The sequence below is a fragment of the Lissotriton vulgaris genome, unplaced genomic scaffold (assembly GCF_964263255.1).
Source record: "Lissotriton vulgaris unplaced genomic scaffold, aLisVul1.2 SCAFFOLD_1976, whole genome shotgun sequence".
Lineage (NCBI taxonomy): Eukaryota > Metazoa > Chordata > Amphibia > Caudata > Salamandridae > Lissotriton > Lissotriton vulgaris.
In genome coordinates, this window is record NW_028245914.1 from 451,595 (window position 1) to 464,503 (window position 12,909).

At 42.8% G+C, this 12,909-nt stretch overlaps 1 protein-coding gene across 1 annotated transcript; it reads right to left on the reverse strand.

Moving 5' to 3' along the window:
- Positions 1-2,944: 2,944 nt before the first annotated feature.
- On the reverse strand, positions 2,945-7,164 carry LOC147666258 (uncharacterized). Its single transcript, XM_086949190.1, has 3 exons — positions 6,545-7,164; positions 5,793-6,008; positions 2,945-3,229 (listed from the first exon to the last, which is right to left on the reverse strand). Exons 1-3 carry the CDS (start codon positions 6,980-6,982, stop codon positions 2,945-2,947), a joined length of 939 nt encoding a protein of 312 aa, XP_086805316.1. The 5' UTR covers positions 6,983-7,164.
- Positions 7,165-12,909: the final 5,745 nt, after the last annotated feature.

Consider the following 12,909-nt stretch of genomic DNA (forward strand, 5'->3'; position numbering starts at 1 on the left):
CGTCCATTGCTAGCTGTTGGTGTGTGTGCCTGTTAAAAGCGTACATGTTTGGATTGTATGACGTTTGTCTGCTGAGTAATGCTGTAGTGGTGATGAGTGGTGCTGTGGTGGTAAGTGTTTGTGTGTGGTTGTAGTGTGATAGTGTGTTGTTGTTGAATGATGCTGTTGTGGTGGTGCAGAGTGATGTTGGTGTGTTGCTGAGTGATGTTAGTGTGGTGCTTAGTAATGCTGTTGTTGTGATGTGTTGTTCTGTGCTAGTGATGAGTGGTGCTGTGTTGGTGTTCAATAATTACCACCACAGCATAACTCAGCACCACAACAGTTGCACTTCTCCCAACAACGGCATCACTGATGTCCACGAATGCAACACGCAGCAATACCACTTTATCATTCTGCACCCCCACAGTACCATTGAGCAACAACACAGCATCACTCTGCACCACCACATCCGTATTTGGCACACCAACAGTCTCATTCATACATACTACTGCAGTACTGATGACTGTTGTGTGTGTATGCCTGGTGAAAGTGCCCATTGATAGCTGCTGGTCTGTGTGTGCCTGTTAAAAGCGTACATGTTTTGATTGTATGACCTTTGTCTGCTGAGTAATGCTGTAGTGGTGATGAGTGGTGCTGTGGTGGTAAGTGTTTGTGTGTGGTTGTAGTGTGATAGTGTGTTGATGGTGAGTGAGGGTGAGGGGTTGAGGGTGAGGGAGGGTGAGTGAGGGTGAGGGTGAGGTGTTGAGGGTGAGTGAGGGTGAGTGAGGGTGAGTGAGGGTGAGGGGTTGAGGGTGAGTGAGGTTGAGGGTGAGTGAGGGTGAGGGGTTGAGGGTGAGGGGCTGAGGGTGAGTGAGGGATTGAGGGTGAGTGAGGGTGAGGGGTTGAGGGTGAGTGAGGGTGAGGAGTTGAGGGTGAGTGAGGATGAGTGAGAGTGAGGTGTTGAGGGTGAGGTGTTGAGGGTGAGGAGTTGAGGGTGAGTGAGGCTGAGGTGTTGAGGGTGAGTGAGGGTGAGGTGTTGAGGGTGAGTGAGGGTGGGTGAGCGTGAGGGTGAGTGAGGGGTTGAGGGTGAGGCGTTGAGGGTGAGTGAGGGTGAGGTAGTGAGTGTGAGTGAGGGTGAGTCAGGGTGAGGGGTAGAGGGTGAGTGAGGGTGAGTGAGGGTGTGATTGGCATATGTGAGTGTTTTGCATGTGTTAATGTTTATTTTAAAGTAATGTGTGTTTGTGTTTTTGTATGTTGTTGTTGTTGAATGATGCTGTTGTGGTGGTGTAGAGTGATGTTGGTGTGTTGCTGAGTGATGTTAGTGTGGTGCTTAGTAATGATGTTGTTGTGATGTGTTGTTCTGTGCTGGTGATGAGTGGTGCTGTGTTGGTGTTCAATGATTACCACCACAGCATAACTCAGCACCACAACAGTTGCATTTTTCCCAACAACGTCATCACTGATGTCCACCAATGCAACACGCAGCAATACCACTTTATCATTCTGCACCCACACAGTACCATTAAGCAACAACACAGCATCACTCTGCACCCCCACATCTGTATTTCGCACACCAACAGTGTCCTTCATACATACAACTGCAGTACTGATGACTGTTGTGTGTGTATGCCTGGTGAAAGCGTCCATTGATAGCTGTTGGTGTGTGTGCCTGTTAAAAGCGTACATGTTTTTATTGTATGACCTTTGTCTGCTGAGTAATGCTATAGTGGTGATGAGTGGTGCTGTGGTGGTAAGTGTTTGTGTGTGGTTGTAGTGTGACAGTGTGTTGAGGGTGAGTGGGGGTGAGTGAGGGTGAGGGTGAGGTGTTGAGGGTGAGTGAGGGTGAGGTGTTGAGGGTGAGTGAGGGTGAGTGAGGGTGAGGGGTTGAGGGTGAGGGTGAGTGAGGGTGAGGGGTTGAGGGTGAGTGAGGGTGAGGGGCTGAGGGTGAGTGAGGGGTTGAGGGTGAGTGAGGGTGAGGCGTTGAGGGTGAGTGAGGGTGAGGGGGTTGAGGGTGATTGAGGATGAGTGAGAGTGAGGGTGAGTGAGGTGTTGAGGGTGAGGGGTTGAGGGTGAGTGAGGGTGAGGTGTTGAGGGTGAGTGAGGGTGAGGTGTTGAGGGTGAGTGAGGGTGGGTGAGCGTGAGGGTGAGTGAGGGCTTGAGGGTGAGGTGTTGAGGGTGAGTGAGGGTGAGGGGTTGAGGGAGAGTGAGGGTGAGGGGTTGAGGGTGAGTGAGTGTGATTGAGGGTGAGTGAGGGTGAGGGGTTGAGGGTGAGTGAGGGTGAGTGAGGGTGTGATTGGCATATGTGAGTGTTTTGCATGTGTTAATGTTTATTTTAATGTAATGTGTGTTTGTGTTTTTGTATGTTGTTGTTGTTGAATGATGCTGTTGTGGTGGTGTAGAGTGATGTTGGTGTGTTGCGGAGTGATGTTAGTGTGGTGCTTAGTAATGCTGTTGTTGCGATGTGTTGTTCTGTGCTGATGATGAGTGGTGCTGTGTTGGTGTTCAATGATTACCACCACAGCATAACTCAGCACCACAACAGTTGCACTTCTCCCAACAACGTCATCACTGATGTCCACCAATGCAACACGCAGCAATACCACCTTATCATTCAGCACCCCCACAGTAACATTGAGCAACAACACAGCATCACTCTGCACCAGCACAGGCGTATTTAGCACACCAACAGTCTCATTCATACATACTACTGCAGTGCGTGCAAGCTACAGAGTGTGTGTATTTTGTATTTTTTTTTAATGTGAGATGGATTGGCTGAATGTTGTATGTGGGTGTGACTATGTTGTATGAATTGAGTGTATTAGTAGTTATAATTTCCCTTCTGTAGTGAAAAAATTGCCATAGAGGTTTATAATTTGTATTCCACACCTTTTTATTTTTGTAAAACACACAAATATTTATTTTTTAACTTTGTACAAAAATATGATAGCCTGCCAACATGCGAATTTTAGTCTGAACATATGTCATCGTCTTTTTCTTTAAGAATATTTATGATTTTTCCATTACAAAAGAGCACTTCAAAAGTTTGCGGCAAAAAATGTACTAGGGCATCTCCGATGTTGTCAACTTCATCATCTAACATAAACCATTTAATTAGTATCTCATTGTCTATGGGCATTGATTGATATTCGTCTGTGTTTGTCACCCTAATTGTGATAACACTAGTTTCATCTTTGGTGCTTTCGACGCCATAAATTTGAATGTCCATCTTTTCCTGTGGTGGGGCTGTTACCTGTTGAGAGAAAACAAATGCAACAATTAGTTAGTACATTTTTATACTTTATGTTTTGTGTAAGGCCCAGAGTGGGTGAAAGGGACAGAGTGGGTGAAAGGGACAGAGTGGGTGAAATGGACAGAGTGGGTGAAAGGCTCAGAGTGGGTGATAGGGCCAGAGTGGGTGATAGGGCCAGAGTGGGTGAAAGGGCCAGAGTGGGTGAAAGGGCCAGAGTTGGTGAAAGGGCCAGAGTGGGTGAAAGGGCCAGAGTGGGTGAAAGGTCCAGAGTGGGTGAAAGGTCCAGAGTGGGTGAAAGGTCCAGAGTGAAAGGCTCAGAGTGGGTGCAAGGCCCAGAGTGGGTGCAAGGCCCAGAGTGGGTGAAAGGCCCAGAGTGGGTGAAAGGGCCAGAGTGGGTGAAAGGGCCAGAGTGGGTGAAAGGGCCAGAGTGGGTGAAAGAGCCAGAGTGGGTGAAAGGGCCAGAGTGGGTGAAAGGGCCAGAGTTGGTGAAAGGGCCAGAGTGGGTGAAAGGGCCAGAGTGGGTGAAAGGGCCAGAGTGTGTGAAAGGGCCAGAGTGTGTGAAAGGGCCAGAGTGGGTGAAAGGGCCAGAGTGTGTGAAAGGGCCAGAGTGGGTGAAAGGGCCAGAGTGGGTGAAAGGGCCAGAGTGGGTGAAAGGGCCAGAGTGGGTGGAAGGGCCAGAGTGGGTGAAAGGCCCAGAGTGGGTGAAAGGCCCAGAGTGGGTGAAAGGGACAGAGTGGGTGAAAGGGACAGAGTGGGTGAAAGGCCCAGAGTGGGTGAAAGGGCTAGAGTGGGTGAAAGGGCCAGAGTGGGTGAAAGGGCCAGAGTGGGTGAAAGGGCCAGAGTGGGTGAAAGGGCCAGAGTGAAAGGGCCAGAGTGGGTGAAAGGGCCAGAGTGGGTGAAAGGGCCAGAGTGGGTGAAAGGGCCAGCGTGGGTGAATGGGCCAGAGTGGGTGAAAGGTCCAGAGTGAAAGGCTCAGAGTGGGTGCAAGGCCCAGAGTGGGTGAAAGGCCCAGAGTGGGTGAAAGGCCCAGAGTGGGTGAAAGGCCCAGAGTGGGTGAAAGGGCCAGAGTGGGTGAAAGGGCCAGAGTGGGTGAAAGGGCCAGAGTGGGTGAAAGGGCCAGAGTGGGTGAAAGGGCCAGAGTGGGTGAAAGGGACAGAGTGGGTGAAAGGGACAGAGTGGGTGAAAGGCCCAGAGTGGGTGAAAGGCCCAGAGTGGGTGAAAGGGACAGAGTGGGTGAAAGGGACAGAGTGGGTGAAAGGGACAGAGTGGGTGAAAGGCCCAGAGTGGGTGAAAGCGCCAGAGTGGGTGAAAGGGCCAGAGTGGGTGAAAGGGCCAGAGTGGGTGAAAGGTCCAGAGTGAAAGGCTCAGAGTGGGTGCAAGGCCCAGAGTGGGTGAAAGGGCCAGAGTGGGTGAAAGGGCCAGAGTGGGTGAAAGGGCCAGAGTGGGTGAAAGGGCCAGAGTGGGTGATAGGGCCAGAGTGGGTGATAGGGCCAGAGTGGGTGATAGGGCCAGCGTTGTTGAAAGGGCCAGAGTTGGTGAAAGGGCCAGAGTGGGTGAAAGGGCCAGAGTGGGTGAAAGGGCCAGAGTGGGTGAAAGGGCCAGAGTGGGTGAAAGGGCCAGAGTGGGTGAAAGGGCCAGAGTGGGTGAAAGGGCCAGAGTGTGTGAAAGGGCCAGAGTGGGTGAAAGGGCCAGAGTGGGTGAAAGGGCCAGAGTGGGTTAAAGGCCCAGAGTGGGTGAAAGGCCCAGAGTGGGTGAAAGGGCCAGAGTGGGTGAAAGGGCCAGAGTGGGTGAAAGGGCCAGAGTGGGTGAAAGGGCCAGAGTGGGTGAAAGGCCCAGAGTGGGTGAAAGGCCCAGAGTGGGTGAAAGGGACAGAGTGGGTGAAAGGGACAGAGTGGGTGAAAGGCCCAGAGTGGGTGAAAGGGCCAGAGTGGGTGAAAGGGCCAGAGTGGGTGAAAGGGCCAGAGTGGGTGAAAGGTCCAGAGTGAAAGGCTCAGAGTGGGTGCAAGGCCCAGAGTGGGTGAAAGGCCCAGAGTGGGTGAAAGGGCCAGAGTGGGTGAAAGGGCCAGAGTGGGTGAAAGGGCCAGAGTGGGTGATAGGGCCAGAGTGGGTGATAGGGCCAGAGTTGTTGAAAGGGCCAGAGTTGGTGAAAGGGCCAGAGTGGGTGAAAGGGCCAGAGTGGGTGAAAGGGCCAGAGTGGGTGAAAGGGCCAGAGTGGGTGAAAGGGCCAGAGTGGGTGAAAGGGACATAGTGGGTGAAAGGCCCAGAGTGGGTGAAAGGCCCAGAGTGGGTGAAAGGCCCAGAGTGGGTGAAAGGGACAGAGTGGGTGAAAGGCCCAGAGTGGGTGAAAGGCCCAGAGTGGGTGAAAGGCCCAGAGTGGGTGAAAGGGCCAGAGTGGGTGAAAGGGCCAGAGTGGGTGAAAGGGCCAGAGTGGGTGAAAGGGCCAGAGTGGGTGCAAGGCCCAGAGTGGGTGCAAGTCCCAGAGTGGGTGCAAGGGCCAGAGTGGGTGAAAGGCCCAGAGTGGCTGAAAGAGATATTCCCAAAATGTTTGGTTTGTTGTGCTTACCTCCATTTTGCTATGGCGCGTTGTATTCAATATTTTCTGTGCATTGAATTCATGGACAGTTACGTGAGTGAGGGTAACATATTCTCCAAGATGTATTTTAAATAGTGATGCTTCTCTCCACAGTGTCACTTTTATGTCATCTGTTGCATCTTTTAAAGTAATCGATTTCAGTGGGGTATCTTGCCCATTAATAAAGACAGTCTTTGCGTCCTCTTCCTACACAAAAAGTAAGCATTGTATTAAATAGCGACTGTAAAAACACATAGTACTAGTGCGTTGTATGAATGGCAATATAATGTATCATATTTAAGGACCCAAATGAACATCCTTTCTAAAAGATTGCATTATTTATTTCTAAAAATGGCTTTGTAGAGAGTACTTGTATTTGTAGTATACACCAAAGCACTGGCATATTATAGTTTTCAAAACTCGTACTTTCTACATAGTGTGAAAGAGTGTATAATGCTATGTTTTTTTAGCTTGTTAGTGAAGTTACTAAAGGTGTAATGTGTGTGTAAGCCAACTATGCATTTTTTTAGTAGACATGATGACATGTTTGCGTTCATACTTCCGGCACATATTGTCCCTGAAACAGTCATAAGACTTTTTAGACTTGCAATTTTAAAAACAAACAAATAAAAAAGATATGTCATTTACAATACCAATAAGTCCAACTTTTCTAATGCGAGACCTATTGCATTTCCAATGTTTTTTTTTAGTTGACATGATGACATGTTTGCGTTCATACTTACGGCAATTATTGTCCCTGAAACGGTCATAAGACTTTTTAGACTTGCACGTTTTATTTCCTTAATGGGAGAAGCCGATGGTGCAGGCGGATGCAAATTGTTCTTTGCTTGTTGGATCAGGCCCTCCTCAATTTTCATAGCGGGAAATTTTGTTACTTTAGTTTGCTTAGTAATTAAAATTGTTTTGTTTTTGATGATAAAGTTGCGTATTAGTAGTCCACAGTTACTTTTAGTTTGCTCATATAAATTTTCTTGATAACAAGTACATTTCATGGTTCCAGTTTTATCTGCTAGAGCCAAATGACATAGAATTTTCTGTTCTTGTTTTGCATTTTTGTAAGTAGTTTTTCCAGAGCAGTTGATGACATTAACTCGTATGGGTTTCTGATATGGTTTGTTGTCATCGGTATTAATGTTCATGATTTCTTCAATAGACATCATCTGAAATAGAAAATGTGTTATAACATGTTAAATACAAACCCATATTGCTTTATGATCACTGTAATAGCATTCTAAAGTACCATAGTTGTGTAGTTGTTCATTTGTATATATATGATCTAAAATGGATTGGTAGTTAGTTGTGTAACTGTTAATGAGTTGTTGACATTGTAATTTTGCTTCAAAGAATCCAAGTAATTGCTTGGTGTTTGCATTTTGTTGAGATACATCCACATTGAAATCCCCTATAATGATCAATTTGTGTGTGGGGTAAAAATCCGTAATATTTGTGATAAAATCCAAAAGAGAAGTTATACTTTTTTGGGGTGGTTTGTATAAAATAATAATAAGGTAATCCGTGTTATAAATATGTAGAGTAAAATGTAAAATGTCTATCCCTTCATGTGTCTCATAAATAGGCAATATAAATAAATCTTTTTTGTAGTACATAATCATTCCATGGTTTGTGTTGTATGTATGAAATTTATCAAATATAATGTGATGGTATTGTTCTATCGTAAAATCAGTAGCTGTAGCCTTTCTTGTAGTGTTGATCTCAGTTAAGCAAATAATGTCTGCTTCTAATCAATCAATCAATCAATCAGTGACACTTATATAGCGCGCTACATACCCTTAGGGTCTCAAGGCGCTGGGGGGGGGGGGGGGGGGGGGGGTGCCGCTACTGCTCGAACAGCCAGGTCTTCAGCTTCTTCCTGAAGGAGAGGTGGTCTTGGGTCAGGCGCAGGTCGGTCGGGAGGGAGTTCCAGGTCTTGGCGGCCAGGTAGGAGAAGGACCTTCCTCCCGTAGTCGCTCTTCGGATGCGGGGGACGGCGGCGAGGGTGTGGTTGGCTGATCGGAGGTGGCGTTTGGGAGCGTAGAAGTTGATTCGGCTGTTGAGGTAGCTCGGGCCTTGGTCGTGTAGGGCTTTGTGTGCGTGGGTGAGGAGGCGGAAGGTGATTCTTTTGTTGACGGGGAGCCAGTGAAGGTCTCTCAGATGTCCGGTGATGTGGCTGGTTCGTGGGATGTCGAGGATGAGTCTGGCTGAGGCGTTCTGGATCCGCTGGAGTCTCTTCTGGAGCTTGGCGGTGGTACCGGCGTAGAGGGCGTTGCCGTAGTCCAGTCGGCTGGTGACGAGGGCCTGGGTGACGGTCTTCCTGGTCTCGGTGGGGATCCACCAGAAGATCTTCCGTAGCATGCGTAGGATGTTGAAGCACGCCGAGGAGACGTTGTTGACTTGCCTGGTCATGGAGAGGGAGGAGTATATATATATAATATATATATTCCTATCCGCTATCATAGATGTAAAATTTTTCTGTAGTGATCTTATATTGTGTGCAATGATATTGAAATGTGCACTGTATGTATGTAACTCTGGGATATGTACTTCAAGTGGCATTTCTGTCCTTAATCTGTGCATTTCCTCATTAACTTGTGGATGTGCTAAAATTTTACCTTCATCAAAATTGTGTACATATACATTTTGTATTGATTTTGCCCTGCTAATAGCAACATAATGCAAATGATGAATCTTGCTGTTATTAAAGTGTATATAAAGTGGTTCGAGAGTTGCACCTTGTGTGCGATGTATAGTGCGTGCTGATGCTTGGCGTAAAGGAAATTGCTTCCGTATAATGGTAATAAATTTCTGTGTATTGAAAATGTCTAGCTATAGCATGTATTGGTGTCCATGTATTTTGTATTTGTGAATGATATAAGTGTTTATATTGTTGTCTGGTTGTTTGTCCTATACTCTGATTGTCAAATAACAACCAAACAATAATAGGTGTATTGTTAATCAATTCAACTAATTGTACCACACCAGTTGCGCCATTTGTTAAACCATCATTGACATCCACATTGCAACTTAAATCATAACGAAGTTGTAAGGCAATGTGTAATGTATGTGAAAGGCCCATTGTTTTCTGTGGATCTTTGGGCAGTTGCTTAAGAATAGTTTTTTTCACATTTTCAGACAAATCAGAACTGACGGTATCGCTTGCTACTGTTATGTAGACTGGATAATCTTTGCAATGTTTTTCCAAAACCTTTTTGTTAATTTCATTAACTTCTATATTAGTTGACATGATATATGGAATTGTTTCTAATAAACTCTCATCAGGTTGTATTTCCCTTTGCTTAATTTGTGAAATATCTTCTTCAGTATGCTTGCCTTCTCTCAACCGGTTTAGTAATTGAGCAAATTGAAGATCTTCTTTTTGGCGCATAATTTTTGTTAATTCAAAATTTTTAAAATGTTCTTTCCATAAGTTAGCACTTAAAGGACCATACAACTGTGTAGAATCCTGAAAAATGTATCTGTCAAATACAGGTTTTAATTGGTAAAAGTCACCAATGGCTAAAATTGAAATTCCTCCAAATGGTTCATTAGATGATTTTATTTCTTGAAGCCTGTTATGTATAAAATTTAACATATTGTGTCCTACCATTGAAATTTCATCAATAATAACAACTCTAACATGCATCATTTCCATTTGTAGAGCAGTTCTATGTTCATGACTCAGTTGTTTATAAGTCAAACTTTGCGACACAGGTATTTTGAAAGTGCTATGCAGTGTTTTGCCATTAATATTATGGGCAGCCTTTCCTGTTGGAGCAGTAAGTAAGATATAAACATTATCAGGATTTTCACCTGCCTTAGTGTTATAGTACCGTAGTAAAGTTTGATATAGTGCAGATATTACAAAACTTTTCCCAACACCAGCCCCTCCGGTGCAAAAAGTATAGCATGGAGTGCTTGTAGTTTTAAACCAATGCAAGTGATGGTAAACAAATTTAAGTTGTTCTTTCGTTAAGTTTTGCATAAGTTGTTGGTATTTATCATTGGGTAAAATAACGTTAGTTGAGCTTTGTTCTTCGGTTGTAGTTCTAATTCCTAAATCTAGAGCCAAATCATATCTATTATTATTTTCAGGATTTTGGTCTTCTGTCTGTATATTAACAGTTGTTGATAGAGGAGGTGAAATTAAATTTTCATGACACTGTTCATGAATAATGTTTGTAACTTCGCCATGCTGTTTGTTATAGATTTTTAGTTGTGTGTCAACAAATGTTTTAACTTCCAGATACCTATCATAGTAAGTTTCCTTGTTGATTAGTATTTTCTGTTCTTCCCTCCATGGATAGTGCAACATTAATATTTCTCTATAATACTCTTCTGGTTCATTATTTTTGCTAAATCTGCAAAAGCTTATTATTTTTCCTTGTCTGCGCTTATTTAAAGCATAATCATAATTCTGTTTCTGTTGTTCTTTATTTCCGTTACTACATTCTATTTCTAATTCTTCCTCATCTGAGCTGTAAAAGTTTTGTTCTGCAAGTAAATCTTCGCAATCATTGATTTCTCTCCCATGTGTTTTTTTCTTCACATAGTTGAAATTAGCAGCATAGTCTGCTAACGTGCACATCTCTAATGATTGTGGCCGTTTGCAGTACTTAATAATAATATTTTCACATTGAATGTCAGTTGAATTTTTTTATTAATCGTTTCGATATCACGCATTAAATAAGTTCTTTTCTCTGGACGGCTAGTATTAATAAATACAAATGATCGTGAGCTTTTCCGTAATGGTATTTGAAGAATTAGATATGCTGCTTCTTGAGCACTAATTTCTGTGCAGTTGAGGAATTTGTTTCCTATGTGTTTAAGTTGATCTTTGATATTACTATTGCTTGTTACCTCTTTAGCAGCTTGCGCTAGAAGTTTGCTAATTCCTCTTTGCGATTTACTGATATATGAGATAATGTAGACAGCACAAGCATAAGGGTCCAGTATAAACTGCAAGTCTATGTTTGCTCGCCAAGCTTCTAAAAGAGTACTATTGTAGTTATTGATGAAGCATTCGACTGGTGTTCTTTTAAAAAAAATAGTTGTTTTTTGTAAGCTAGTTTGTATTGAAGTAATATATTCTTTATCATCCATTTTAATGAAGTCTAAAAATTCCTCAAAAGAAAGTGTATTAAAAGTAGTATTATTCATAGCTTCATGTATTATTTTAATATTATCTTGCCATTGCTTATTTGTCTCCTCAAGTGTTAATGGCTCTAATATGAGCGTTCTTGACATTGGATATTTTGGATATTGATATTTGCATGTCCGTTGCTGTTTACGTCTGCAATTTCTTGTGTGACCATGCCTTTGTAGATTTATTAACGGTTGTAAAACAGAGTTCTCAGACTTATGACAAGTGATATATTTGTCAATGAAGCTATTGACTTCTTCCACTGGTGAAACACCATACAGTGGTGCTTTGTTTACCCAGAGTAATGCATGTATATGTGGAGAACCTCTTTGTTGGAATTCGACTCTGTAAAAGTAGTCTACTATTTCCCCAATTGGATTAGTGCCATTCAGCAAAACACAATTAAAGAATTTCCTAACTTGATAGTCAAACTGTCTTGCACATGTTATTGGATCTTCTTGTATTAATTTACTTTTAGTTTCCCAAGACATGTTTAAGAATTCTTCCTCTGTACATTCCTTTAAGTTTCTAACTCTCAATAGTATATTTATTAAATGGTGCCATTTTGTTTCGGCAGCAGATAAAGTCAAAAAGAAAGTGCGTATGCCAAGTTGCCTTATCATTGCAAAAATATCTTTTTTGCAACCTTCCCAATATGGAGGTGAACTGCGTATAGTTTTTAATACTTTGTAACCCTCATTAAACTGTAAAACATTGCCAATATTATATTTAATGTCTTTAGCAGTTATTTTATTCCCATCTGTAAAATGTTTCCTGATGGAAATGTTGATTTTACCCTGGATCTGCTTAATATGTAATTTCTTCAGTTTAAAAAACACATTAGTAATAGATTTAGCGACTCTTCTATCATAACTCCTTAACTCAGCTTGGCAAATAGTACTATAATGTACCGGTATGTGTCTTTCCTTGGTCTGTTTTTATCAATAGCAATTAGTTGACTGTTGGTAATTTCTTCTTCAGCTGCATGATTTTTTTTTCTTTTTACAACTTTAGTTGGACATGTACTTGAATCCCTTTTTCTTTTCAGAGACTGTTTATTTGTTCCCTGTATAGATTTACTATTCCCTGGTAATTGTGATAAATGATTAGTATTGCTATTCCCTCCCTTACTTTGATTCTGTAAATCATCTGAAGACATTGTTGTTGATGTTATAGTCTGATTAGGAGTACATTCAGTAGTATGTACCCAAATTTTTCTTTCTTGCGGTAGGTGACTATTTTTCTTGTGCACTGTAAGTGCTTTTGTAAATGATTTCCTCTTAATGACTTTTATATCTATTGGTGTTAATTCAAATTGGACACATTGCTCAGCCTGATGTGTAAAGTTATATGCTAGTTTCACAACATATTGAATCAGCCCTTCAAAAGAATGAAATGCAATTGTAACACATGTTCCGTTTGAATGAGGCATGCCTTCATGGTCCCTACTATGTGAATCAAATACAAAGTATGATTGCATATGTTTGAAAATAGCTATAACATAAACATTCATACAAAGTATAACACCACAGTGCTTATTAAGAGTAACATTTAATGCTGTGCTAATATCTGGGTAGGCTTTATCAAAACGTTTAAGGACATCACCGTAGTAAGCGTTCCGTAGCAAAAGTGAATATATCTCTTGATTGTGGTCTATATACCTTGGCAGGTCATCTGGATGCATAAGTGTTTCTTTGTTAATAGAATGCATTTGTAGATATAAAGCGTCCCCACGGTCCATTATATAATGCAGATCATTAGAGTTCCAAGTAGTTACTGGCTTGCATAAATTGTGCAAGACAGCAAAAACACTATTTGGTAAGCATTGCTTACCTTGTGATTTGCTATTAAATTTGCTATTCCCTTGATGGTAACTTGCTTTCAAGCATCTCTGCATCTTATATGTTATACTAAAATGTTCTTAGCAACAAATGTAAATTAATAACCTTT

Coding starts and splice junctions, on each gene's coding strand:
- LOC147666258 (XM_086949190.1), bottom strand. CDS start 6,982: ATGATGTCTATTGAAGAAATCATGAACATTAATACCGATGACAACAAA. Junction 6,009..6,544: donor TTTCAGGGACAATAATTGCC/GTAAGTATGAAC, acceptor CTTTTTGTGTAG/GAAGAGGACGCAAAGACTGT. Junction 3,230..5,792: donor CGCGCCATAGCAAAATGGAG/GTAAGCACAACA, acceptor TTCTCTCAACAG/GTAACAGCCCCACCACAGGA.